The sequence below is a fragment of the Pipistrellus kuhlii genome, unplaced genomic scaffold (genome assembly GCF_014108245.1).
Source record: "Pipistrellus kuhlii isolate mPipKuh1 unplaced genomic scaffold, mPipKuh1.p scaffold_m20_p_8, whole genome shotgun sequence".
NCBI classification, from domain to species: domain Eukaryota; kingdom Metazoa; phylum Chordata; class Mammalia; order Chiroptera; family Vespertilionidae; genus Pipistrellus; species Pipistrellus kuhlii.
The window spans coordinates 28,730,070-28,753,485 of NW_023425584.1; the positions used below are offsets into that span (position 1 = coordinate 28,730,070).

Consider the following 23,416-nt stretch of genomic DNA (forward strand, 5'->3'; position numbering starts at 1 on the left):
CCCTGAGGCTGCAAGTGCCCACCCATGCCTTGCTCTCACGGTGAGACTCTCTGTCATTGTGACCTTTTGTAAGCCTGTCAGCACCACTGGGTTTACACTTCCTTGAAGGTAAAGGCTATAGCATGTTTACTTTTGTGGCCCAAATCCTGGCTCAAGCCAGACCCATAGAGGCAGCACAACCTCTGGACATGGTAGATCCCCGTCTGTGCTTTCAGCAGTGTGCCCGTTCCCATCCCCGCATGGCTGTAAGGAGAACCTTTGCATTTATAGGTTGTTGGAAATGCAGCAGGCATTACATATAGTTCATTCCAAAGGTGGGTTTGAATAGATTCAAGAGAAATGAAGTTGTCCCTGGGGAAGATCTGGGAGGAATAAGGGTGCCTGGGGTACCCAGGGGAAGGGAGGCAGACTCCCCTTGCAGGGGACTCAGGGGTCACCAGGCAGCAGCTCGGTGGTCTTGGAGCTGAAGGGGGCACAGAGCCTGGCCTCCTCTCCTAATCTCCTCACATGCTTGTTCCTTCCCTCTCCTCCGGCAATAATTAGTACACCCCCTAACACAGAGCTCACTGAGAAGGTGAGGAAGGATCTAGCAAGAGTCGACTCTAACTGGTTTTTAATTACCATTCCCGATTATCTATGATATCCCTGGCCAGACATAGGAAGAGTTCAAGGGTCAGCATGACGATTCCTTTTCAAGGATGCCAGGACCTGCTGCCCACTCCCGATATCACCAAGTTGCTGCCTAACCGGCAGCCTTGTTCTGACTTTGATTATTTGGGCCTTTAACTCTCCCAGAGTCTGGCCTGAACCTCCAGCTCTGCCTCCCTCCTCAGCCCAGCTGTGTCCTTATGCAAAGGCTGCCGGATTCCATATGTGCCCCTCTGGCCAGGGCTCTGCTCTGACCACTGCAGAGATAGGGCTGGTTGGGAGCAACGAGATAGGATGGCAGACGCATGTCTATCTAGGATGAGAGCAGGCCTTGGGCTCAGTGTGGCTGCTCCCAGGAGGTGACAACACGAACTGAGGGTGCTCACCTTTCAGGGCCCCTGGGTCACCCAGGATCCGGTTCAAGGTCGCAGCAGGAATCTTCTCGAAGGCCTCATTGGTGGGGGCCAAGAGTGTGAACTGGCCATCACCTTCGAGCAGGGTGTTGAGCCCCGATGCAGCCACGGCAGCCTGTGGGAAAGAGAGGGAATGAGGCGCTTCCTGAAGGCTCGGGGAATATCTGCAGACAAGAGACACACACAGCATCGCCAGTCCTCCCTCAGAGCCCGAGATGAAAAGGAAGGCCAAACCAAAGCTCACTTCCTGCCATGGCCTCAGGGAGCTTGCCCAGCCCGAACTCCAGCCGCTCTGGCCATGTCTCAGTTACTTCGTGTGCCTTCTCCCTTCCTACCTCCAGCCTGGGCCCTGCCCTCCCCTCTGCTTTCTGTGACTCCTATTCCTTCTGTAGGCCCCAACTAAAATGTCATTTCTTTAAGCAGTCAATGTGACATCGCCTCCCACTTCACCTCACCCTGCCACTGCGCCCAATGAAAATGAGGCTGTTACACATACCTACACAGCTTGCTGTCCTTCTCATGTTTTAATTAAATAGTTATTGGTAATAATTATTGTGTGAGCCCCGTGAGTGTAAGGTTCAGATCACCCATTACCTACAGAGCAGCTAGAACGGCTCTCAGGATGAAGGTCTGCAAGGCCTTGAAGGAGCTGACCCCTGCTGACCTGGCCACACCCTCTCGCCTTGTGGTTACCTCGCTGTCTTTACTCTGACCCCACTGGCCTCCTGCTTGCCTTTATTTCTTTATTTCTGCCCTCCCCTCTGCCCGCTGTGCTTCTGAAGCTGTGTTTTCTTTCCCTCTCTTTATGTTTTTATTGATTTTAGAGAGGGAGAGGGAGAGAGGAAGAAACATCAGTGTGAAAGAGAAACATAAACTGGCCGCCTCCCACATGCACCCCAATCAGGGATCAGGTAATGGAGCCTGCGACTTGGGCATGTGACATGACTGGTAATCAGTCCTTTCCGTGCATGAGATGATGCTCAACCAACTGAGCCACACCGGCCAGGTCTGAACTGCGTTTTGGATAACTGGCTGTTCTCCTTTTTCAGGCCTCAACTGAAAAGTCACCTCTTCCAGAGAGACCTTTCCTGACCATCCAGTCCCAGCTGGCCTCCTCTGCTCACCACTTACTGACCACACACTTCCCACAATCTGTGGAAACCTTGTTTGTTTCTTGTCTGTCTCCCCAGAAAGGCCATACATGCCACTGAGGACAGAAATCTGTATATCTTGTTCACCACTCTACCCTTGTCACACAGAACAATGCCTGGGAAGTAGCAGGTGCTTAACTAAGTATGTGTTTGCAGAAGGAAAAATAGGTGTTAGGAAGAAGCTAAGAAGGAATATTTGACAAACATAAACAGTAAGAAGAGATCACTTGGTGGAGATCAACTGATGTTAATCAAAAGATGTCTCCCCCAGACCCCTACCCTGCCAAAGGTGACTCCCACTCTGTGAGAACATCATTCCTGTGCAGGCTCCTGACCTCTGAGTGACCCGGAAGGAAAGCAGGGGAAGAGCTTAGACAGCAGGGCTCTCCAGAGCCACTTCCTGAGGCCACCCCAGTACAGCCAGGGTGTTTTCTCTGTGTGTTGGAGATCTCCAGGGGAGGAGCCACCCCACTCCCACCCAGTGTCCATTGTGGTCAGGAAGTTCTCCTTGAATCAGGGCAAAAACCCTGACAGGGCAGCCTGTGTTCACTTCCTTTGAGCAGCGTTGCCAAGAGGAACGCCCGCCTGCCACTCCAATTGTAAGTCTTCTGGGCAGTGGGTAGGACAGGGTTCCATGGCCCCCTCCTGCTGACCTGGGATCCAAGGAAACATGGCTATGGCTGGAGCAGGGCTCATGGGGGAGACCTGTGGTCAAGAAGTCCATGCAGCCCAACAGGCCATTTATTTTAAACCCACAGGTGGGAGGCATCACCTGGGAGGAAGAACCCTCCCACCTCTGGAACCCACAGCGCAGGCCCTAGAAGCTCAGAGGACCCTGTCCTGCTGTGGGCACAAACCACTGAACTTCCTGGGAAGCCAAGGAAAGGAAGGCTTCACAAAGGAGAAGACAGGCTGGGGGAATTGACAGCAGGCAGTTATGATGTTTCCTGTGGCCAAGCTGGATCTAATTAGGAGATTCCCGATGTTCACGGTGTTTAGAAAAACTTGCTCCATGTCCGCTGCATGCCCGTGAACATGGAGATGCCCCTGCTCCTCCCGCTGCCTCTGGGCCCCCTCCCAGGGCAGTCCCTCACCCGAAGGGTCTCGAAGGTGTCCTCGATCTCGATGATCTGCTGGATGTTGTTGCTGATGGTGGAGATGACCCTGTCAATGAGGTGCACCACCCCGTTGGTTGCATGGTGGTCAGCCTTCAGCAGCCGGGCACAGTTGACGGTCACAATCTGCCCAGAGAAGGAGTGAGGATGAGCAGTTAACACATCAGAGGCACAGTCTTGAAGCCCCAGGCGGGGAAGACACAGCACAGGATGGTGTTCCACAAGGTGTGGAACCAGAGGCCCGAGGAAAAGCAGGCGCAGGAGGCAGAGGATTACCTGCAGCCACGGCACCTGTGGGACCAAACCTCAGAAAGCAGACCCCGCGTGGACCAGGAGTGAGCTCAGGGTGGGCACAAGGCAATCTGTGTAACGGGGCTGCCTACCCCATTGGGATAGTGGTGGATTTGGATGTCCGAGTTCTGGTACATGGAGGTGAGGGCCGTGCCGTGTTTCAGCTCGTCCGTCAGGACCCGTCTGTTCACCATGTGGTAGCGAAGGGCGTTGAGCAGCTCGATGTTGACATTGCTCACCAGGGAGTCCAGCACTTCCTACAAGGTCAGTGTGACAGTTAGGGGACTGCAGACCCCATGTTCACGAGATGGGTCATTGCTATCCTGGCAAAGATGCTCTGAAGCTTCAGTGACCCAGGCCCCCATTCTGCCAAGGACCCCTCCTCAGAGAACACTGAGGTCTGCCTGTCCGGTTGGCAGCAACCTGGTGAGGTATATTTTAGCTCAAGTTCCCTGGCTTCGTCCCTGGTGGGCTAAGAGAAAACTTTACTGAAATCACTACAGAATCTCATCCTTCATGCCCACCAGCCCGCCCCTCTGGGGAATAAGGCAGGCCCAGGAAGAGTCCCCTGGGCAGAGGAGGTCATCTCACAGCTGGCAAGGAAGCCCAGGCCTCGTTGCTGGGGGCAAAGATGGTGAAGCTGCCAGGCCCTTCCATCTCGGGCCTCAGTTTCTCTGTGCGGTCCGTGTACAGCTGAGTGGTGGTTGATCCAACGACTCCCAGTGTCTCGTAAAGGTTGGAGAGCGGTAGGGCTGCAGGGGCAGAGGACAGAGGAGGGATGAGCCTGTGAGGCCACCCCCACCTGACCACACCTTCCCTGTCCATAGCGGACACACATCTGCAGGAGTGTGTGGGCAGGCCCGGAGCCAGCCTGCCAGTGGTTGCTGGGGCAGGGGTGGGATGGAGGGAGGGGATAGCTCAGAGCGGGGCTGAAGCTTTCTCATGCTTCTTAAAACAACTCGGCCAAATGCTTCCCTACTTGAACTCAACCCATTGGTAATTTTTTTTTTATCATTTTAACCACAGCAGAGCAAAGCAAAGCTGTAGTTCACAGGCATTTAGATAATACAGGTGGGAATGTACTGGTACACCAGAAATAGAGATCCTAATCAATCGAGTCTGACAGATTTATCTAGGTGTTGAAACTGGTTCCCAGAATGAAAGTACTCTGCAAGTCTTCGAGGTACTTTGTGTGTTTACAAGTAGCTTGGGGGGGGCGGGGGGCTTGGCCTCACGCAGGGAGCGTAATGTTCATTTCACAGGGCGTGAAGCTGAGGCTCCAGGTTGAGCTGCCCTTCTGAGGCCTTGCTCCTTTCCCATTCCATATTCCCCGCCTGTCCTTCCACTCAGGACAGGAATGCCATGGCCCAGACCATGCCAACCACGCCTCCCTCGTGATACTGGCACCAACCAAATTGTCCCCTTCCTTTTAAATCTGCCTCACATTCTCAACTAATAAAATAGCATATATTTCAAAGGTTGAAAAAAGTATCCTCTGTAACATCCCTGGTGTGTATGGAACTAAAAGGAAGGCTCTGATGAAATTCACAGGAACACGCAGTCCTTGGCCTCATGTGGCCATTCGTGGCACTTTTGTTGAGTGTGGACAAGCCTATCTGGACGGCCACTCTCCTTCGATGGGCCAAATTTCCACAGAGCGAGGTGGAGGTGACGTGGCGCTGTGTGTGCTCTCTAGCAGTGCCGGACAGAAGTGCTGACTGTGTTAGAATCACTCCCAGCCCACAACCAGTAAGGCCAGGAGCCTGAGAATAGCACGGATAGGTGGTCAGAACTGTAGTCTGTTCCACCCTCTTGTCGAGGGGGTCATCTCAAACAGGCGGGAATAGTTGGAAACTTCAGTTTCCAGCTTCCACCTTCTCGCCCTTATGGAGCCTAGAGGCCAGAGAGCACATGGGGGGAGGGGGGAAAGTCCACACAGCTCATCCCTCCAACCCCCACTCAGGCTCTGCTGCCTCCATCTGCACCAACAGGCAAGGCCTGACTTATTCACCTGCTGGGCAGCCCTTCTCTCCAGGGACCTTTTCATATCCAGGACAGCACTCGTAGCTGATGACTCTGCAATGAGACATACAAACGCAGTATTAGCAGGGCTTCCCTCCTCCTCACAGGCCAACCGTCCTCTCTCCTGGAAGAATGGCCTCCACCGGCGAGGAAGGGAAATGGCGGGTAAACATCCTGCTCATGGAGGAATTGTTCAACTATCATGCCTGTGCCTTTCATTGGCAAGGGAGCTTGTCACTCCTCCTCGGCTTTGCAGAATATTCCTGACGGCACCAAGAAGTCTACCGCCTGGGAATGGTCAGGGGACTGTGGCAGCACATTCAACAGTGGGATCTGAATATACCAAGAGCTTATATCTCCAGTGTAATTCCTGGGGACCCGGCAGTTCCCGAGAGGCCGCGGGGAAGAGCAGGAAGAGCCCTGGACCTCTCCTGGCAGCCCCGCCTCATCTCTGGGACTCAGTTTCCTCATCTGTGGAAACTGTGTGTGTCATGTGAGGGTCATTGGATTAAATCTCTCATTGCCTTCTAGCTCTCCGTTCAATAACCAAAAGGACAGCATGTATATGGTCAAGTTGTTCTCAGTCTTTACAATCAAACTTTTAAAATTAAAAAAACAAAGCTCCTATTACCAAGATTTTTTTTTTTAATTTAAATTAAAAACCAAATTTTAATCGACAATCCCATCAGCCTTCCAGGAGGTGAGCAATATTGCCAGTTTGCAAGACTCCTTGTATTTGGAGGAACAAGACGGGCAGTATACAGTTTTACATGTTGAAATCATTTGGCAGAGAAACTTCAAACTTTCTCTTGTGCTAACTCAGACCAGTCTGTCTTAGAATATTTTCGTCCTTCCCGAGGTCTGAATCAGAGCTTCAGCTAACCTGGCGTTCTGGGGAAGGCCCAAGGACTTCAAATATCATTGCAGGGAAGCCGCTGTTCTAAAAGCCTACACCTGAAAGACTTGCTTCACATCAAATGTCCCCGTGCTGCCTCAGGCCACCCCTGCACTGGCAGTGTGGGCACAGGCCTCCTGGGCAGCCCGGAACGAGAGGCAAACAGCCATGTCCTGCCCCTCCCGTGGGGACAGTGGAGGACTTAGACTGGACTTTCCACAGAACAGCTCGCCACTCTCCCAGGGGCTGTTTGATGACGTCACCAGAAGAGAAGCAGGCGGATCGGAAAGAAACAGGGCTTGCAGTGGGGGCGGATGCTTTCAAAGAGCCCATACATTCTGCTCTGAGTAATCCCCTGGAGTCAGCTCAGGGAAGCCCTGGTGAGTCACGTTCATCTGTTATCCAAGGTGGTGTTTCAGAGACGGACTGGCTAGGATTCTCAGGCTGCTGGGGAGCTACAGGAGCCATTGGCCAGAAATGCTCCCTGCCACCCCCCAGGGTATGGCTGAGATGACAAGCCATGCACATTCTTCTTTGTCCTGTTCTCTCAATCTTTCTGCCTCTCTCCTCCCCCTTTTCTCTGGCCCTCCTCTAATCCTGTTCCTTTCTAATCTACACGTATAAGGCTAACCAGGCTGGTGGTCTCAGGACTCAGCTTGGCCAATCCACAAATTTATTTTTAATACCTAAAGTAATATTTGATGACTACTCAACCTCTCGAAGACAGTGTGGTGCAACAGAATAAGTATAAGAATTAGAATTGTTGTGTGACCCATCAGTAACTACCAAGATGACACTGAAAGTCCATTCTCTCTCGGTCTCAGTTTCCTGATCTATAAAATGGGATGAAGTTAAACTAGATGATCTCTAAGGTTCTTCACAATTTCACATTCACAATTCTGGTCAATGGGATTAATTCTAGGCCAGTGGTCGGCAAACTTATTAGTCAACAGAGCCAAATATCAACAGTACAAGATTGAAATTTCTTTTGAGGGCCAAATTTTTTAAATTTAAACTCCATAAGTAGGTACATTGTTATTAACTTAATTAGGGTACTCCTAAGCTGGCCTTTGCTAAAAACTCAGGGGCCAAAGAGCTTCATGTGGCTCTTGAGCCGCAGTTTGCCAATCACTGCTCTAAGAGGAAGAAGAACTCTCTTTCAAAGAAGGAGAGTGCCAGCTTCTCCCAGCTAACCTCAGGAAGAGCTCCAAGCCTTGAGCCCACAGGACCAGGGGACACCCATGCGTGGAATCCCCGGCTTTCTGTGATAAATACCAGGGTTCTCTTCCGGGGTACACGGTTAGGCCAAGCCCACCAAAGTTTAGTTCCTTGCAAAAGTGCCTGGGTAACATTCCATGACCTTGGAAAAGCACAACTGGAGGATAAGTCTTCTCCTCAAAGCCTTCCTTCTCCCTGGGACCCTTCTATACATGGGCACTACACATGCCATGCCTTGGAGCCCAGCCACACTGGCCCTGGTGAGCCATGTGACTCACCAATGACTCTTCTTCCAGGGTGTTTGCACCTGAGTTCCATCCCCAAAAAACCACAAGAGAGCTCAACGGCTCGGGTGACTTCATCAAGAATTCACTGAGGACAAAAGAAAACCAACTGCCCAAGTGTAAACTGGTTCTTGTGGCCAAGCGTCTGTACTGGTGGGGGAAGTGGTGAGAATGACAGGAGAAACAGGGCTGGGGAGGAGGGACGGATCTAAGCCTGCAGAAGGATACATAGATGGAATCAGAAAGCTGCAAGGGCTCTGAGGCACAAAGGGGTTTTCAATTCCTTTCCCATTGCTCTTGACAAAGCACATCTTTTGGGGAAAGCTGACTGATTTGGAAAGTTTAACTCTGAGAGGACACAGGTTTCTCTCCAATGTGGTCAGAGTTAAACCTTGTCCTCACTCACTGTGCCTGTCCAGGTGGGCTTTTTGAACCCATGTTCCCCAGAAGCCAGATGTGGGTGCCACACTATGCCCAGCAGGGGCTTAGTCCCCCAGCTGAAGGCTTTTTCCTGGTTTTCTACCAGACAGCTTTCTCCTAATCCTCTCACCTGCTGACCTCTCCCTCTCCCTCCACGGCCCTCCTGCTGCCCAGTCTGGCATCCAGGCACTCTCTAGGTAAGCAGGTGTCAGCCGTGCCTCTCAGCCTGAGCCTGGCAGCCCTGTGGGTTGAGATCTGCCACAGCTGGCAGTTTCCCTGCTCTCAGCTGCCCCAACAATACCATCTCTCCTCAGAGCCTATCTGCTTGGCCCAGAGAAGCAGAGCAGTTGGAAACTGAAGATGGTCCATTGAGACAATCTTGACCAAATCTTTCTGGACAAGCAGTCTCTGTTTTCTGGCCCTGGAGAGAATACACATGCTGTGGGGAAATGGGGCTGGGGGCAACCACAGGGACATGGGCCTGATGCCATCTTTCTAGGATGAAGGCAGCAAAGGATGATGGGGAATCCCCATCATCTATGTCTCCCTAGATCAGTATTTCCCAAAGTGTGGTACAGGTACCCCCAGGGGTATGGGAAGAGTTTGGTGGGGGTATGCACTGCACTGTGCTTAGCTGCGCCTAATTCTACAATCTCATGAGTACGAGGGGTACTCAGCATTACGTAAATTATAGAAGGGGTACGCATATGTCAAAAGTTTGGAAACTGCTAGATCATGAGCTTCTCTGTGTAGAGAGGACCAATTGGTTGGTTTTTGAAGTGAACCTCATCAGCAAAAGCTGTTCTAATTAAAGGCTCCTCACTCTCCTTGACCTGACACAGTCCAGTAAGTAAAAACTTTAGATCAGAAAAGGCAGGAGACACTCATTTTTGTTGTTGTTGTTGTTGTTGTTGTTCCAGCTTCCCTGGTCAGAAGAACAATTTGAGGAAGAAAGTGAGGGAAGGTGTCTGATTTAAAAGGGCATTTGGGGGAGGGTAAAAACAAGCCATGGACGGGTAGTGTCAATCCAAGGTCTAATAACAGAGATTTGTGGGAAGCTCTCCTTCAGCCTCCTCCAAAATGTTTACTCGTGATTGGATTAAGAAAGAATTATTGGTGTTTTTCTCCCTAAATAATCTTCGGAGAAGTTAATGTAATAAGCTAAAACAATCACTCTCTCCCAAGTATGCTTCATGCTTTTGGCTGTCTGCCGTGGCTGTAAATACCCTAGAGATGGACTAGCCCCTGGATGTAGGTGGAGCAAGGAGCGGAGCCCGAGAGCCGGTTTCCTGTGACAGAAGGTAAACCATTCAGTGTGTCATGATTTCCAAGAGGGATCCCAGAGCAAACACAGACCAGCATTGTCTAGACATCCAACATGCCCCGCAGCTGGGCTGCCTGGAGCTGCGTGCTTCTGCCCTGCTGGCCTGGGAAACTCAGCTGAGCTTTCTTGAAAGCTGGTGAAAAAGGGCTTGTTTTAACATAAGGTCCATCCCCAAAGACCTCACCACTACCCCATTCACCAGGGTGTAGCTTGGTTAGTGATGAGACTGTCTTCAGAAAATGTAGTTGTTTTCTTGTGGGAATCTGTGTGTTTGGGAGGCCGTTTTGGGGCTTCTGGATGGTGACCGTGTCTCCTCAGTTCCCATGCCCTTCATCATCTCACCAGGGGTGTTGGGGAGGCCCCTTGAAGCAGGGGATCAGAATGATACCAGACTGGGGGTGAGCAACCAGGAGAAAGTTGGTAACTCTGGGCCAAATGGCCTCTGCTGACCCTGAGAAGGCCTTCTCCCTAGGGTTCAAAGCTGAAGGGAGAAATCTGGGGCAGTTCACCCAGGCCCTTTAGGGCTGCTCACTCGTGGACCACCGACATTAACCACTAGCCTTATTCTCCCTGGGGCAGGAAAGTAGAGTAGCAGACCTCCCCACTTACTAGCAGGTGACTTTGAGCGGGCTCCTTAGGCTTTCTGAGCCTGTCTCCCCATATGATCTGATAGGGCAGTTGTGTGAACTGAATGATAGGAAAGTCACTTAACAGAGGCTTGATATGTACTAAGTGCCCAGTTGTTGAGCTTCTTCTAAAAAAAAAAACTCCAGGTATACACTTTAAAATTGAAGGTTGGTTAATAACTTCATTGAGTCCTACCTGAGACCACTGATCAAATCATGTTATAATAAATCTCTCATAACACATCTGTATGACTCAACAGTTAGGGTCTGTATTATTTTCTCATTGTCGCTGCAACACATTATCACAATTTTAGTAGCTTATAAAAACACAAATTTATTATCTTACAGCTCTGGATGTTAACGTCAGAAATTGGCCTTATCAGGCTAAAATCAAAGGCTGCATTCCTCCTAGAGGCTCTAGGGAAGAACCCATCCCTTATCTTTTCCAGCTTCTGAAGGCTACTTGCATTTCTTGGCTTGTGGCCACATCACTCCAGCTTCAGTTTGCATTGTCAGATGTCTTTCTCTGACTCTGACCCTCCTGCCTCCCTCTTGTAAGGATCCCTGGACTCATCTGACAATCCTGGATAATCTCCCTCTCTCAAGACTCTTAATTTAATCATATCTACAAAGTTTCTTTTTCCTTGTAAGGGAACATGTTCACAGGTTCAGAGATTAGGATGAGGACATCTGTAGGGAGTCATTATTCTGCCCACCACAGGGCAAAATTCCATGTCAGCTAAGCTGCCTCCTTCGAGTTTGCAGAATGGGACAGAACCTCCAGGAAGCCCTGCCTAACAGAGGTGTTCGGTGTACGACAACCCTCGGTGTTGGGTGTACAACAAATCTCAGCTACTTTGGAGCAGATTTCCCATGAGTCCCAGCTGGCTGGACAGGGAATATGAATTAGTAAAGGAGGTGCTGGTGTGTGTCTGGGGACAGCCTGTCTTCCCTAGATAGCTTCTCACCATCCTCTTCTTGTTCCTCGTGTGACCAAGGTTGTGGGATACAGGAAAGGGAGGCCATGAAGGGCTCTTCTCCAGTGTCACTGTAATGTCTCTGGCTGCCCCACCTCAATGAGAGCTCCTGGAAATAGCCCTGCCAGCCGATGAAAGCTCAACCATACACTGGCTGGCTTTGTAAGGGACATATTTCTTTTTATTTATTTATTTATTCATTTATTTTTTATATATTTTATTGATTTTTTACAGAGAGGAAGAGAGAGAGATAGTTAGAAACGTTGTTGAGAGAGAAACATCGATCAGCTGCCTCCTGCACACCCTCCACCGGGGATGTGTCCACAATCAAGGTACATGCCCTTGACAGGAATCGAACCTGGGACCTTTCAGATCTGCAGGCCGATGCTCTATCCACTGAGCCAAACTGGTCTTGGCAGGGACACATTTCTAAGCTTTAATGCAGCGCTGCAGAAGTATTAATACTTCAGCCCCAGGGCAAAACACAGCACTGCTTGCTACTAGAGAAAGGGGGTGTCCTGCCAGCTCATCTTGGCTCTGGAGGAGGGCTTTTGTGCTCATGAGATGTGTTGCTTGTGAAACAACTTCAAGACTTTTGGAACGGACAGCTGCCATTCCAACCTGCCAGCTCCCACTGGCCTCCCGGAGCCACGTTTATGATGTCTGAGCTCCTGCAATGACTGGTACAGTCTCATGATGTCAACCCCGACTTGGCTGCTAACGAGGCCTCCCTCTCACCGGGGTTTGCACAAAGGAGTCCTGTTGAGAGGCAGGGAGGCTTCCTGACCACAATTTCCTGCACCACCGCTCAAGCTGCTGCATGTAAAAATTTTATGGTTTGCTGATCAGACTGGAGCCTAAAATCAGAGTGGGATGCCGTCTCCCTCATAATTCTCTTTGTCTGGTTAGCTATTGTATTACTCTGGTGCTCTTTAGGGTCTGAAATAAAAGCTAACTTAAATCTCCAAGTAATAAAATTCACTCAAGTTACTAAACAGAGGCCCACTGGTAACCGCTTCCTGTAATAAAATCCATATGCTGGCTTGACAAATAGCACCGAAGATTCTGGTTCTTCTCTTTTAGCCAATGCAGAAAAGTTATTGTCTGGGAACGAAGTCATGTCCCCTGAGAGGCGTGCTAAGTGTGGCCAGTATCCTCCCTCCCTCCATGGAGGTGGCTCCAGGTTCCCTGGGTCTCTGTGCGACCTGACACTACAAAGTCTTCACAAACTCCCCACCCTGCGCTTGGTGCCGCTTATCTGCTTTCAAGGTCAAGTTCTTCTTGGTCTTGGGCCTCTTGGTGGCCTGTGCTATCTCCTTCCCTATGACACTTTGCACCCTTTCACCCCAATATACACTTCTTGCTCCAGTCTTCTCCCTGAGAAAGTTCCCACTGCCCAAATTTGCCCCCTACTGAGATAGGCCTCTGTCCAACCACCTCCTCCCTACTCCCCATGTACCAGTCTGGTCCTCACCCACATAAATGTGCTTAGGGACCCATTTTCACCTGGAGGACATCAACTCCAGCCAGCACAGCTCTCTCCCCCTCCCTTGCTGACCATCCCTAGCACTTAATTCCTGGGGATCAGAGGGCAGCTCTGACCGGGGCCTCAGTCCTGGGCACACCAGCGAATGGTGAGGCTGATCTTTCTCAGCTTTCCTAGGGACAACGGAGATAAGTTCAGCTGCTTCTTCGTTCCCTCCCCGGGTTCCCTGGACCTTTCCCAGCTCAGCTCCACCTTCCTGACACGCACATAGTGTTCCAGGAAGGGACCCTCTTACCCTAGATCATGAAGTTTTATATCAACTCATGATTTTCTATCCCCATTTCCTCTTTTGAAGCTGCCTGGAGCAAAGGCCACACTGACAAGTTGAAAGTACAAATTGTCCCCTCCGGTGTTGAAAGGCCAGGCTGATGGCTGGGCCTGCCCCTGGGCTCTGCTTGACTCCACTGTGTACCTTGTTTTCTGTACCCACACCCCACTCACCTATTCCCTTTCCCAGTGCCCAGGCCCTGCCCTCACTGCTGTGAGGTGACTGCACCATCATGTGGCCACACTCAAAGCCTAACCTGCCCAGAGGGGAAGACTGGGTCATCAGGACACTGGCCAGCACACCGCTGTGCCACCTGTGCCTCGTCCTGGCACACGGACTGAGAAGGACACAGGTACAAGGGCCAGTGAGCCAAGGCCACTCACCACCAACAGCGGTGTCCGCCTGGGAACTGCTGGGGAACATTCTCAGTCTGCTGTTAACTATTCAGGCAAACGCCTCAACACAGGGCCACCTGAAGTGCCAGGGCCGATGCCACCCTACTGCCAGCTTGACATCACATTTCCATTTTTAGGGAAACTGGTACGGACACAAAGGCAGAGCTCTCTGAAGCTCAGACTCTGACATGCTGAAGAGCTGTGTGCTTGGTACAGATGCTCTGGTCACCTTCCAAGAAGCAATTATATGGGGCTTGGCTTGGTGTTGAGTAATTAACTGTTTATTTAAGCAGATAAGTACACACATGGGAAAAATCAGAGTACTGAAGGTTTTCTCTCTCTCTCTCTCTCTCTCTCTCTCTCACTCTCTCTCTCTTTTTACTTGAGCACCATGAAAGGATGTGTGGTCCATCATTTGCATAATCTCTTTTGTCCATAGCAGAAGGATTATCCTTGGGTGTTTGTTCACTGAACCCCGAAGGTGTTCTTAGCTCATTCAACCCTCAGCTTTGAAGCTGGGCTTGGTCAGGTGGGAGCCCGCTGTACCGGACCTGACCTCGACAGGCTCCCAGGGGGCTGCTGGCTTCTCCCCTAACACCCTTGATTCATAGGAGGATGGACTAACATAATAAGGATCACAGTTGGGATATTCATTTCCATTTTAAAGGAAGAGCATTTTCCCTTCCTTCAGTCGGTTATGAAACCGGAGGAGATATCTGCTCCAAAGCAATGTCACGAACAATACTTAAAAAAGAAACACCCAACATGGGAAGGGGTTCAAGATAGTAGCTTAGAGTCTCATAACCCTTCTCTTATGAGACAAGAGGAGGGTCAGGCCCTCCTAGGTGGTTCAGGAGGTTTCCCACAGCACCTCTTCCTGTCTGCAGGAGAGAGCCAGCTTTGAGCTCTGTTGACAAGTCGGCGCCAACACAGATTAGGTTTCCACGAAATTCTGTTAGAACATGCTCGCCGCCCCGTTCCCACCAGGCAGCAGGTGGCTGAGTGCATGTGCCTCCCTGCACGCTGACATCGGTCCACACCCCACTGGCACTCTCACTTCTGTTTGTGTGGCCTAGATTTGCAAGTTCTAGGGGTAATAAGAATAGCAGATAGCCTCTCACATGCATTACTTCATTCAATCCTCCTGTAATCCCATAAGGTCTTCCTATCGTTATTTCCATTTCACAGAGGAGGGAACTGAGGGCTCCAAGGTAAAGCAACTTGGAAACAGGGAAATGGCAAAGCCAGGGTTTGAATTAGGGAGGCTGAGCCTATATTCTTAAGATACACCCTAGCCGGTTTGGCTCAGTGGAAAGAGCATCGGCTTGCAGATTGAAGGGTCCCGGGTTCGATTCTGGTTAGGGGCACATGCCCGGCTGTGGGCTCGATCCCCAGTAGTACAGGAGGCAGCTGATCAATGATTATCTCTCACCACTGACGTTCCTATCTCTCTCCCCCTTTCCCTTCCTATCTGAAATCAGTAAAAAAAAAAAAAAAAAAAAAAAAAAAAAAAATATATATATATATATATATATATATATATATATATATATATATTTTTTTTTTTTTTTTAAAGATGCTATACTCATAATTGCATATTTCTAGGCACTTTAAGTCTTTCCTGGGTGTTTACCTCAGAGCAGAAGGAATACATAAATCCACCACAGGCTGGTGGCATCTCCATAACGATAATATTTGTATCATTTAGTGAGGATTAAAAAACTCACACGCACACACATACATGCTTCTTGTAATCTCAGATCAGCCCTGAAAAATGTATCCAAGTCTTGTCAGGAACCTTAAAAATGCAAAACAAAACTGGCCGGCTTACTAACACTGCCACTCCCAAGCACACGGTTCCCTGACACGTTTGCACACGCATCTGCCAGGCTCCCTAGGTAGCCTGACCTCTCAGGTGGCTGGCCCAGGGCTGAGGGGACCTGCAGCTGGCAGCCACGGAGCCCAGCCCCCATGGTGGCTGGTGGTCTTGGGCGGGTACAGGTACTCACGTTGATTTGCCGCAGATCTTCCTCTGGTACCACTGCTTGCAGTTGGTGAAGTACTTTTTGTTGGTGCCGATGAGCTTCTGCACGGCACACACGTTGGGGCTGCAAAGAAAGCAGTAGCGGCATTAGCAAGATGGTCAGCATGTCCACCCCGCTGCCATGTCCTTCCCACCCAGAGGGCCCTCCTGGCTCATTTGAACATTCTAGATGGAGACGATACAGTCATTTCAATCTGGGGAGCAGACGGTGGCTTGGGGCAGATGTTGATCCTCCTGACCTAGGTTTCCGTCAGCTTCCTAGAAGTTTCCCTTCAAATTAAAAATTGCCCAAGTATATCACACATGGGCATAACTTCCGCGTGTAAGTATCTTTCTTTGACAAGGACATTGGGTGCATGGAAGTAAGAGCATCTTAAATGTTTTTAGATTGCCTGTTACCAATGGAGATAACCGGCTAAGTGAAAGCTGTGGATTTGCTAAATAAATAAAGCAACGTCCAGAGAAGCACCCCGCCTTTCTCTCCATCTCCACCCACTGACCCGTGCTCTAACCTGTCATCCCAGTGGGCTGGTGGCCCTGGTCCCAGTCCCGGAACCTCCCAGGCAGCTCCACACACTTCCTCTGCCTCCCTAGGCCTGGTTCCCAAACACAACCTAGCCAGTGCCACTCTGGAAACTAGAGGGCACAGCTGGCTGCTGTGGGGACCTTGGCAAGAGACGCTCTCCCACTGAACTCTGCCATTCATGCTTAGACCCCAGCTCCATTCTCACTTCCCCCCAAACGCCTTCTTCCGGTGACCCTCTTCCAACTCTGACCTGGAACATTCTAGATGTGGAGAAGACACAGCCCTTGTCTGACCCTGGGCACCACGCAGACTCTTATAGCTGAGCAGCATGTGTATGTCTCCTCTCTTCAACTACCTTAAAGAGCCTGAAGGGCAGGAGCCCTGCCTCATTCTTTCTTTTATGTTCTAGATGGAGCCTCGCACCAGGCCAGCGTGAAAGAGCAGCTTGGAATGAACTTGAATGGACAGAATGAAAGTACAGTGGAACCCTGTTTCTTGAACTTAATTTGTTCTGGAACAAATTAGTTTGTGAAGCGATTTGTTCGAAAATGCAATGATTTTTTCCCATCAGAAATAATGTAAATTGACCTTCAAGTGATTCTTTTTTAACCTTTCTTATAAACATGTCTAATGTACTAGTTAATTTATTGAACCAGCCTTACTAGCCTTAAAGGAATTTTTCTGCCTCAGAAATTCTATAACTAATTTTCATTTATCCAAGCAACAAGTTTTTCTACCTCTTCAATTGCCTGTGGTTGTTGTTTTGTAGGCACTTTCACACCTTTAGCAACATTAGCACTCTTGATGGCCTCTTTCTGTGTGAAAATTGTGCTAATCACCCATTTCTCTAGCAACAAAAGCTTGCTCTCCTTTGTTGCCCGAGAGACTTCTTGTCATGCTGAGGTATCAGCCTGGAAGGACTGTCAGGTGGAAAACTGAAGTTTTGGTTGACAACAGAAGCATTTTTTTTGTCTGTGAACAACTTGGTAGAAAACAGAATTGTTGCCAAAACCGGTTTGGCTCAGTGGATAGAGCTTTGGCCTGCGGACTAAAGGGTCCTGGGTTCGATTCTGGTCAAGGACATGTACCTTGGTTGCGGACACATCCCCAGTGGGGGATGTGCAAGAGGCAGCTGATCGATGATTCTCTCTCATTGATGTTTCTAGCTCTCTATCCCTCTCTCTTCCTCTCTGTAAAAAAATCAATAAGATATATAAACAAATAAATAAAAAGAAAACAGAATTGTTCGAGATGGGAAGAAGCATCTAAGAACCAGGTTTGACAGTACCGCTCCCAGGGCCACCCATTCAGAAGGATCCTCAGAAACTCTGAGAAGTCATGTGCTAATGCCCTTGGGTTCCGCTGAGAAGCCTTCTTTCCCAGAGCCATGGGGTTCTGGTTTTGTATATTTTATTCCAGCATCTCAATTCCTGACCCAAACCATGTGCAGGCCACGCAGTACCAGGGCCTTCATTAGGCTCCCGGACAAAGAGGTAGAGGTGGTGACCACTGGGAGGGGGCCTCCCTGAGCTGGAGGCAGGCAGTTTATCTGGCTGAACCCAAGTCAGAGGAAAGCAAAGCAAAGAGGCTGCGGCTTTCCCATAACCGCTGTGTCCACAGAAGGTCAGGTATCATTCTTTCATATCAATTCCTCTGCTGCTTTAAAATGCAACCAACAGGCATCATTAGACATGCACCGTATCTTCTAGGAAGGCATTGATGAGAACATGGTCAGTTCTCAAATACCCACTGCCAGTTATTGGGCCATAGAGCAGGCTGGCCCTTTATTTCTCCACCCAGGTGGCTGCCACCTCTTGTCCAGGTTGTGGTTCAGGAAGCAAAGATGAGTAAGCCAAAGATAAGCCTGGAGAGGAAACCACAGGCTTGCAGGGAGACGAACCCATGACCCCTTAGGCCTAGCTGTTTTTGGCCAAATGCCTGCAGCTCCCAGAGGATTTTAACAAGAGGCCACCCTGCTTCTGCTTGCTGCCTGGGACTCACAGGTGACAGCAGTCCCCAGATAACCCCTGGAGAGTGCCTGCTGGCCCCACTCCAGCCCTAGGTGTACCAACTCAGAAGTTCTTTTATCTGACCAGGCAGGAAACAATTACTGTCCAATTCCCTGCAACTTTCCGTAGGCGTCTGGCAAATCTTCATTGAGCCTCTTGTGGATGTGGCTCCAACATTCCCCTGAGTGACTTCCCACCGCTGCTGCCTTTTGAGACAGGAGCAGAGGCTGGGGGTGGCTGTGACTCCATCTTCCCCCCACATCAGGGTGAGAGGGGTGGGCTGTGCACATAGGGAATTGATGCAGAAGTGTAACCAAAGCGGGCAAGCCACTTCTGGACCTTCAGCCTTCAAGTCCAAGTTGCACAGCAACTTGAAGTCTAGTGCCTCAGGAAATTCAGTCCCGTTTTGGTTGGTGATATTGGGAAGTAGGATTGCATTTTTACTTCTCTTTCAGTAATTCTTTCTTCCCCATAGCAACCCAGATGCAGCTGGGAGTGAAGAGACCACAGCCTAGCCACTACTCTCCCACCAGCTTTCTGTGTTTGGACTAAGTCATTCCATCTCACTAAGCTAAGTCTCTCCATCTGTAAAACAGGAACATGACCAGAAGGTGCAATGCTGGTGACGGGTAATACGGGGCAGCACAGCAGCAAGGCACCCTCACTGGTGTTTTTTTTCTTTCACATCTTGGAGCACACGTTAGTTCCTTAAGCTAGCAAAGAGGTTTTTCTTCCCTTTTCACCAGTTTTCACTTTGAATAAAGGTTATCCATTTCACATAGGTGCCACGCCCATCGGCCACGCAGGCAGCCCTGCGGTATTTTCAGGGACAGTTAGATCAGAGTAAAGGCAATTGCACCTGCAGCCATTCTGTCACAGTACCTACCTGTGCATGCAGACTTTACTGGGGGAGGGGGTGTTTGTGTGCCTGCTTAGACCATCCTGCCCATCACAGATCACCACAGGCCTTTCCAACCGCACAGCAAGAGGCTAATCAGGAGGATTAGCCTGGCCCTGGCTGCGTGGCTTAGTTAGTTGGAGCTCCATCCCATACACTGAAAGGTGGCAGGTACGATTCCCAGCCAGGGCACATACCCAAGTTGAGGGTTCAATCCCCATCATGGCATATGCAGGAGGCAATCTGATCTCTCTCCCTCTCCCCCCCCCCCCCCCCCCCCCCTCTCTCTCCTTCCATCCAGTCCACTCAACAACAACAAAACACAGAGGATTAGGCCTGAAGGGGTATTGGGGGTGGGAAGGTGAAGAGGAAGTTCATCTAATATCTGAAATCCATAATAAAGAACATTTGTATTTGAAAAGCTATCCTGTTTTCCGGCTGGTTAGCATCTCCTCTGTACTCCAGGGAAGGAGGTTTGCTATGCAAATGGTTCTTGGTAGAACCCTATTGACACCTTTGGGGAAGTTTCACCGTGGTGTGCACAGACACCATTCTAGGGGGCAGTGCCACAGGGTATATTATAGGGGTCTTCTCCTTGGTGACTAAGACACAGAGGAACACAAACCTCCTGGGCAGATACTACAGCACCCTTCACTTGCAAGAAAGGCAGAGGGACAAAGGTGAGCTGGGCAGAGACAATGAAAATGCCAGGTGCTCCCCTTTTGACTTTTATGGCTTACATCTCCCTCATCTTTCTGACCTGTCCCCTCATCCTTCTGTACCAGCCTAAGTCAAGGGTGCTTCTGCCTCTTCCCGAAAGACCCTTGGTGCTCTCTTCTTTCTGCGAGGGCATTGAGTCTGTGGCGTGGCCTGGCTTGATTTCACTCAGCAGAGTGGCCGGACTCCCTCCCAGTAGCCTCCCTCCCTGCAGCCCTGAGAGGCCAAATAAGAGCCTAGGGCCATGGGCAGAGGTAACAAGGAAATGACACCCAGCCCGGAGCAGTCCTGGGTGGGAGCCAAGGCTTTGCCAAGTCCTAGAAAGTCAATGCTAATCGCCCCCAGCAGTGAGTTTTGATCTGACTACAGATCCCCTCATCACTTCGCATGGCAGTCTGGTCACTACCTGGGTGCACATATCTGGACTCAGTGCCATTTGGGCCCCTACACAACACAACACAACGACTCTATCCACACAAGAGTTTTAACGAGCTGTGAAAAAGGAGTTGGTGCAACCGGGCAGGCTGGAAGGTGCGGCAAAGCCCCGCTATGTGTGAGCTGGATGGCCTATTTTGGGAATACTGCCCACCCAGTAGAAACACTGCCCACCTCTGCCTGGATATGCCAAGATCTTTACCAGGTCAGACCCTCTGCCTGAGTTTGCCTTCTTAGGACAACATCTTCTTATGAGCTATGCCCCTAAGGAATATCTGCAATGACAATGTCCCACACATTTGCAAACTTAGCTATTATTTCAAGAGATATTCCAATCCTGGTTCCAGTTTACACTGCAGGACCGTGGGAAAGTGGTGTCCCCCTCTGGACTCAGTTTCCCATCTGTACAATGTGTGTGAGGCCATGGGGTTCTCCTGCTCATCTGGCGGGGAGGAGATGTCACCCTGCGTTTACTGCCCCAGCCGTGCCCAGAGAGCGCTGTCAGGCGCCAGGAGGTGGGCACAGGGCCCGGCCAGGTGAGCAAAAACCTGGGGGATGTGGATGCTACCAGCCTGTGTGTGGCCCCAGTGTCACCGGTGGAGGTGCCGGCCAAGGCCCTGACTGGACGGGAATAGTGTACTGATGGGTACACGCTTTGCCCTGGCCAACTTCCCACTTTTCTCTCCTTTGCTGGGAGCAGAAGCTAAAAGCCAGAGTTGGGCATCTCATGCTCTTGCCTGGGTCTGGGGTCGCTGGTCCGCTCTTCCACCCCCTTCCTCTGCTGGGCTTTCCTTCCGCCGCCCCCTCCCTCTCCCCACTTCGCGCAGGGCCAGTGCCTCCGGGGAGCGCCCCCGCTGATGGCTTTGTCCCGCGAGTCCCCAGCCCGTCCCTCCACCCGGCGGGCGGCGGCTTACCCGTGCTGCCGGCCGCGGAGCCGGCTGTGCTGCAGCACCAGCTGGTAGGGCGACCTGGCGGGGCCCGCCTGCGCGGCCGGGGGACCCAGGGCCAGCGCCAGGGCGAGGGGCAGCAGCCGCAGGAGGAGCGCCATGGAGCGAGAGGACAGGAGTGCTTGCTGGCCGGGCGGTGCGAGCGCCTCTGCCGGTCCGGGTCCGGCTAATAAGCCGGGCGGCGAGGGGCGGGAGGCTGGGCGGCGGGTGGAGGCGGGAACCGGGTGCCTCCCCGCCCCGCCCCCTGCCCGCTGGCCAGGGCTGTGAGGCTCCTCTCACTCTCCTGGCGTACCAGCCCTCCCCTCTCCTTCTTCCCCCCATCCCCCGTCCCCCCCAACCTGCTAACTGGCACCCAGGCTACAGGTCCTGGGAAAGCAGAGGCTGGAGTGAGGGGCAGCTGTGTCCCCCGGGAGCCCGCAGGACCTGACCTCAAAGAGCCTCCAGGGTTTTGAGGCTACAAAACATTTCCCAGAGTGGGGAGAGAGGCGATACTGAACCCTACAATACTCCCCCCAGCAGACCTGCCCCTGGTTCCAGGAGCTCCCCTCTCTCCCAGGCTTGTTAACTGAGAGATAAGGAAAGAAGCCCAAAGAATGTGGGGCAGGTTTTGCTAGACTGGAAGCCGGTCTTGGCTGCCCTGGAGAAGGGTGGGGTCCGGCACCTTGGTGCACTCATTCTCTCTTCAAAGATCTCTGCCCTGGAGGGGCCAGAGCAAGTAAACAAATAGTCACGGGGAGAGAGGATTCACCCAAGCACAGATTAACCACCCACCGGGTAGTTACCTGGCTCTGCTAGCCTGGGGTGAGAGGACGGGGTCTGGCTCCTGCAGGCAGAAGGGGAGGTCTGTCCCCTCTCCACAGTCCAGAGATCTGCAGGACACCCAACCATGAGCCCTGGAGAGGGGCAGCGTGGGCCTTGGGAGCCTGGAGGAGGCCCCAGGCCTTGACACCCGTGCTTAGGCCTGAAGGCTCAGGAGCTTGCCAAACAAAATGAGGCGTGCATTCAGGGAACTCAAGTCCTGGGGTTGGCTAAAGCAGGGGTGGAAGAGTTATGGGTAGAGGGAAGCCGTGTTGCAGGGCCCAGACCCAAGCTAAGAGTCCTGCAGGTGATGGAGAAGCAGGCAAGTGACACCATCAGTGTCGGGAGCAGGCCACGAGAGAATCAGCTAAAATAAAATAAGGCAAGACTGGAGGCAGGGAGGCCAGTGACTAGGAGGGGCCCTCGTGAGAGTCTGACCTATGATAATGGAGGTGGGCATGACGAGAAGTGACAAGCTGAGGGGTGTCTAGGGGTAACAAACTCAACCGAACTTGGAGACTGCACATAGGATATGGGGGGAGGGGGGAGGAGTCAAGGATTACTAAGGTGCTATTGGCATGGGCATCTTGGTAGGTGTTGGTACCATTTTTACTAAGGGACATCGAACAGGTGTGGTCTGTCAGGAGAGAGTAAGTGGCTTGGACACGCTGAGTTTGAGGGGCTTGTGATTCACCCATGTGGAGTGTCCCCTGGGCAGCTGAATATATATAAGGATCTGGAGCTCCAGCCAGAGATCTGGAGTGAAGAATCGGATGGGGGAGTGTCTTTGGCCTGTAAAAAGCCGACACTGTGGGAGTGGATAAATTCTTTAGGGTGGGCATGTGGAGCAAGAGGAGAGTGATGACGGATGATGGAGAGGAGGTGTGGCAGCAAGCAGCCACCAAGGAAGTGAGGGAGTGCTGACAGGAGAGCAGGAGGAAATGGGGAGTGTGGGGCCCCAGAGAAGGGAGCTGTCGGTGGCAATGCTGCACACAAGTCTTTCCGAAGAGCATCTGCTGTGCCTCAGACGGTAGGCACTGGGAGAGCAAGTGGGCAGAAGCCAGATTATGGGGCCACGGAGAAACATCAAATGTAGAGTATAGATGAGTCTTTCAAAATGTATGTCTGAGAAGGGAAGGGGAGAGCCAGGGTGGAAGCTAGAGGGAGACAGAACCAACAGAGGCTTGGACATGTTAGGATGCTGAGGGAAAGGAGTTGGACGAAACTAAGGGAAAGAGAGAGGGGTAATCAGAGTGAGGGGGAGGAGGAAGCAGGAGAGGAGTGTGGGGGCTGGTGGAGGGACAGGGTACTGAGGGAGAAAAAGCCATGGAGGGCCTGGCTTGAGGGATGGTGGGAGAGTGGAGAGGAGGGAGCAGTTTCTAGGGAGAGTTCAGTGGTAGGCTTGGCTAGACTTGGAAACCTTGTGCATGGAGGGTAAGGAAGAAGGGT

At 51.3% G+C, this 23,416-nt stretch overlaps 1 protein-coding gene across 3 annotated transcripts in view; it reads right to left on the minus strand.

Annotated features, from left to right (window-relative positions):
- The window catches only part of TGFBI (transforming growth factor beta induced), a 33,336-nt gene extending 12,016 nt beyond the window's left edge, over positions 1-21,320 (minus strand). For 2 of the 3 annotated variants that reach the window (XM_036424954.2, XM_036424953.2), the window contains exons 1-7: positions 21,137-21,319; positions 15,603-15,701; positions 5,630-5,694; positions 4,210-4,370; positions 3,711-3,875; positions 3,307-3,453; positions 1,035-1,176 (exon numbers count right to left, since the gene is read on the minus strand). In XM_036424954.2, the coding sequence (XP_036280847.1) occupies positions 1,035-1,176; positions 3,307-3,453; positions 3,711-3,875; positions 4,210-4,370; positions 5,630-5,694; positions 15,603-15,701; positions 21,137-21,270 (913 nt within the window). In that variant the 5' untranslated portion in view covers positions 21,271-21,319. Of the gene's footprint in view, positions 1-1,034; positions 1,177-3,306; positions 3,454-3,710; positions 3,876-4,209; positions 4,371-5,629; positions 5,695-15,602; positions 15,702-21,136 lie in introns of all 3 variants that reach the window. The other variant, XM_045577006.1, reaches the window with a different exon arrangement.
- Between the last annotated feature and the right edge of the window lie 2,096 nt (positions 21,321-23,416).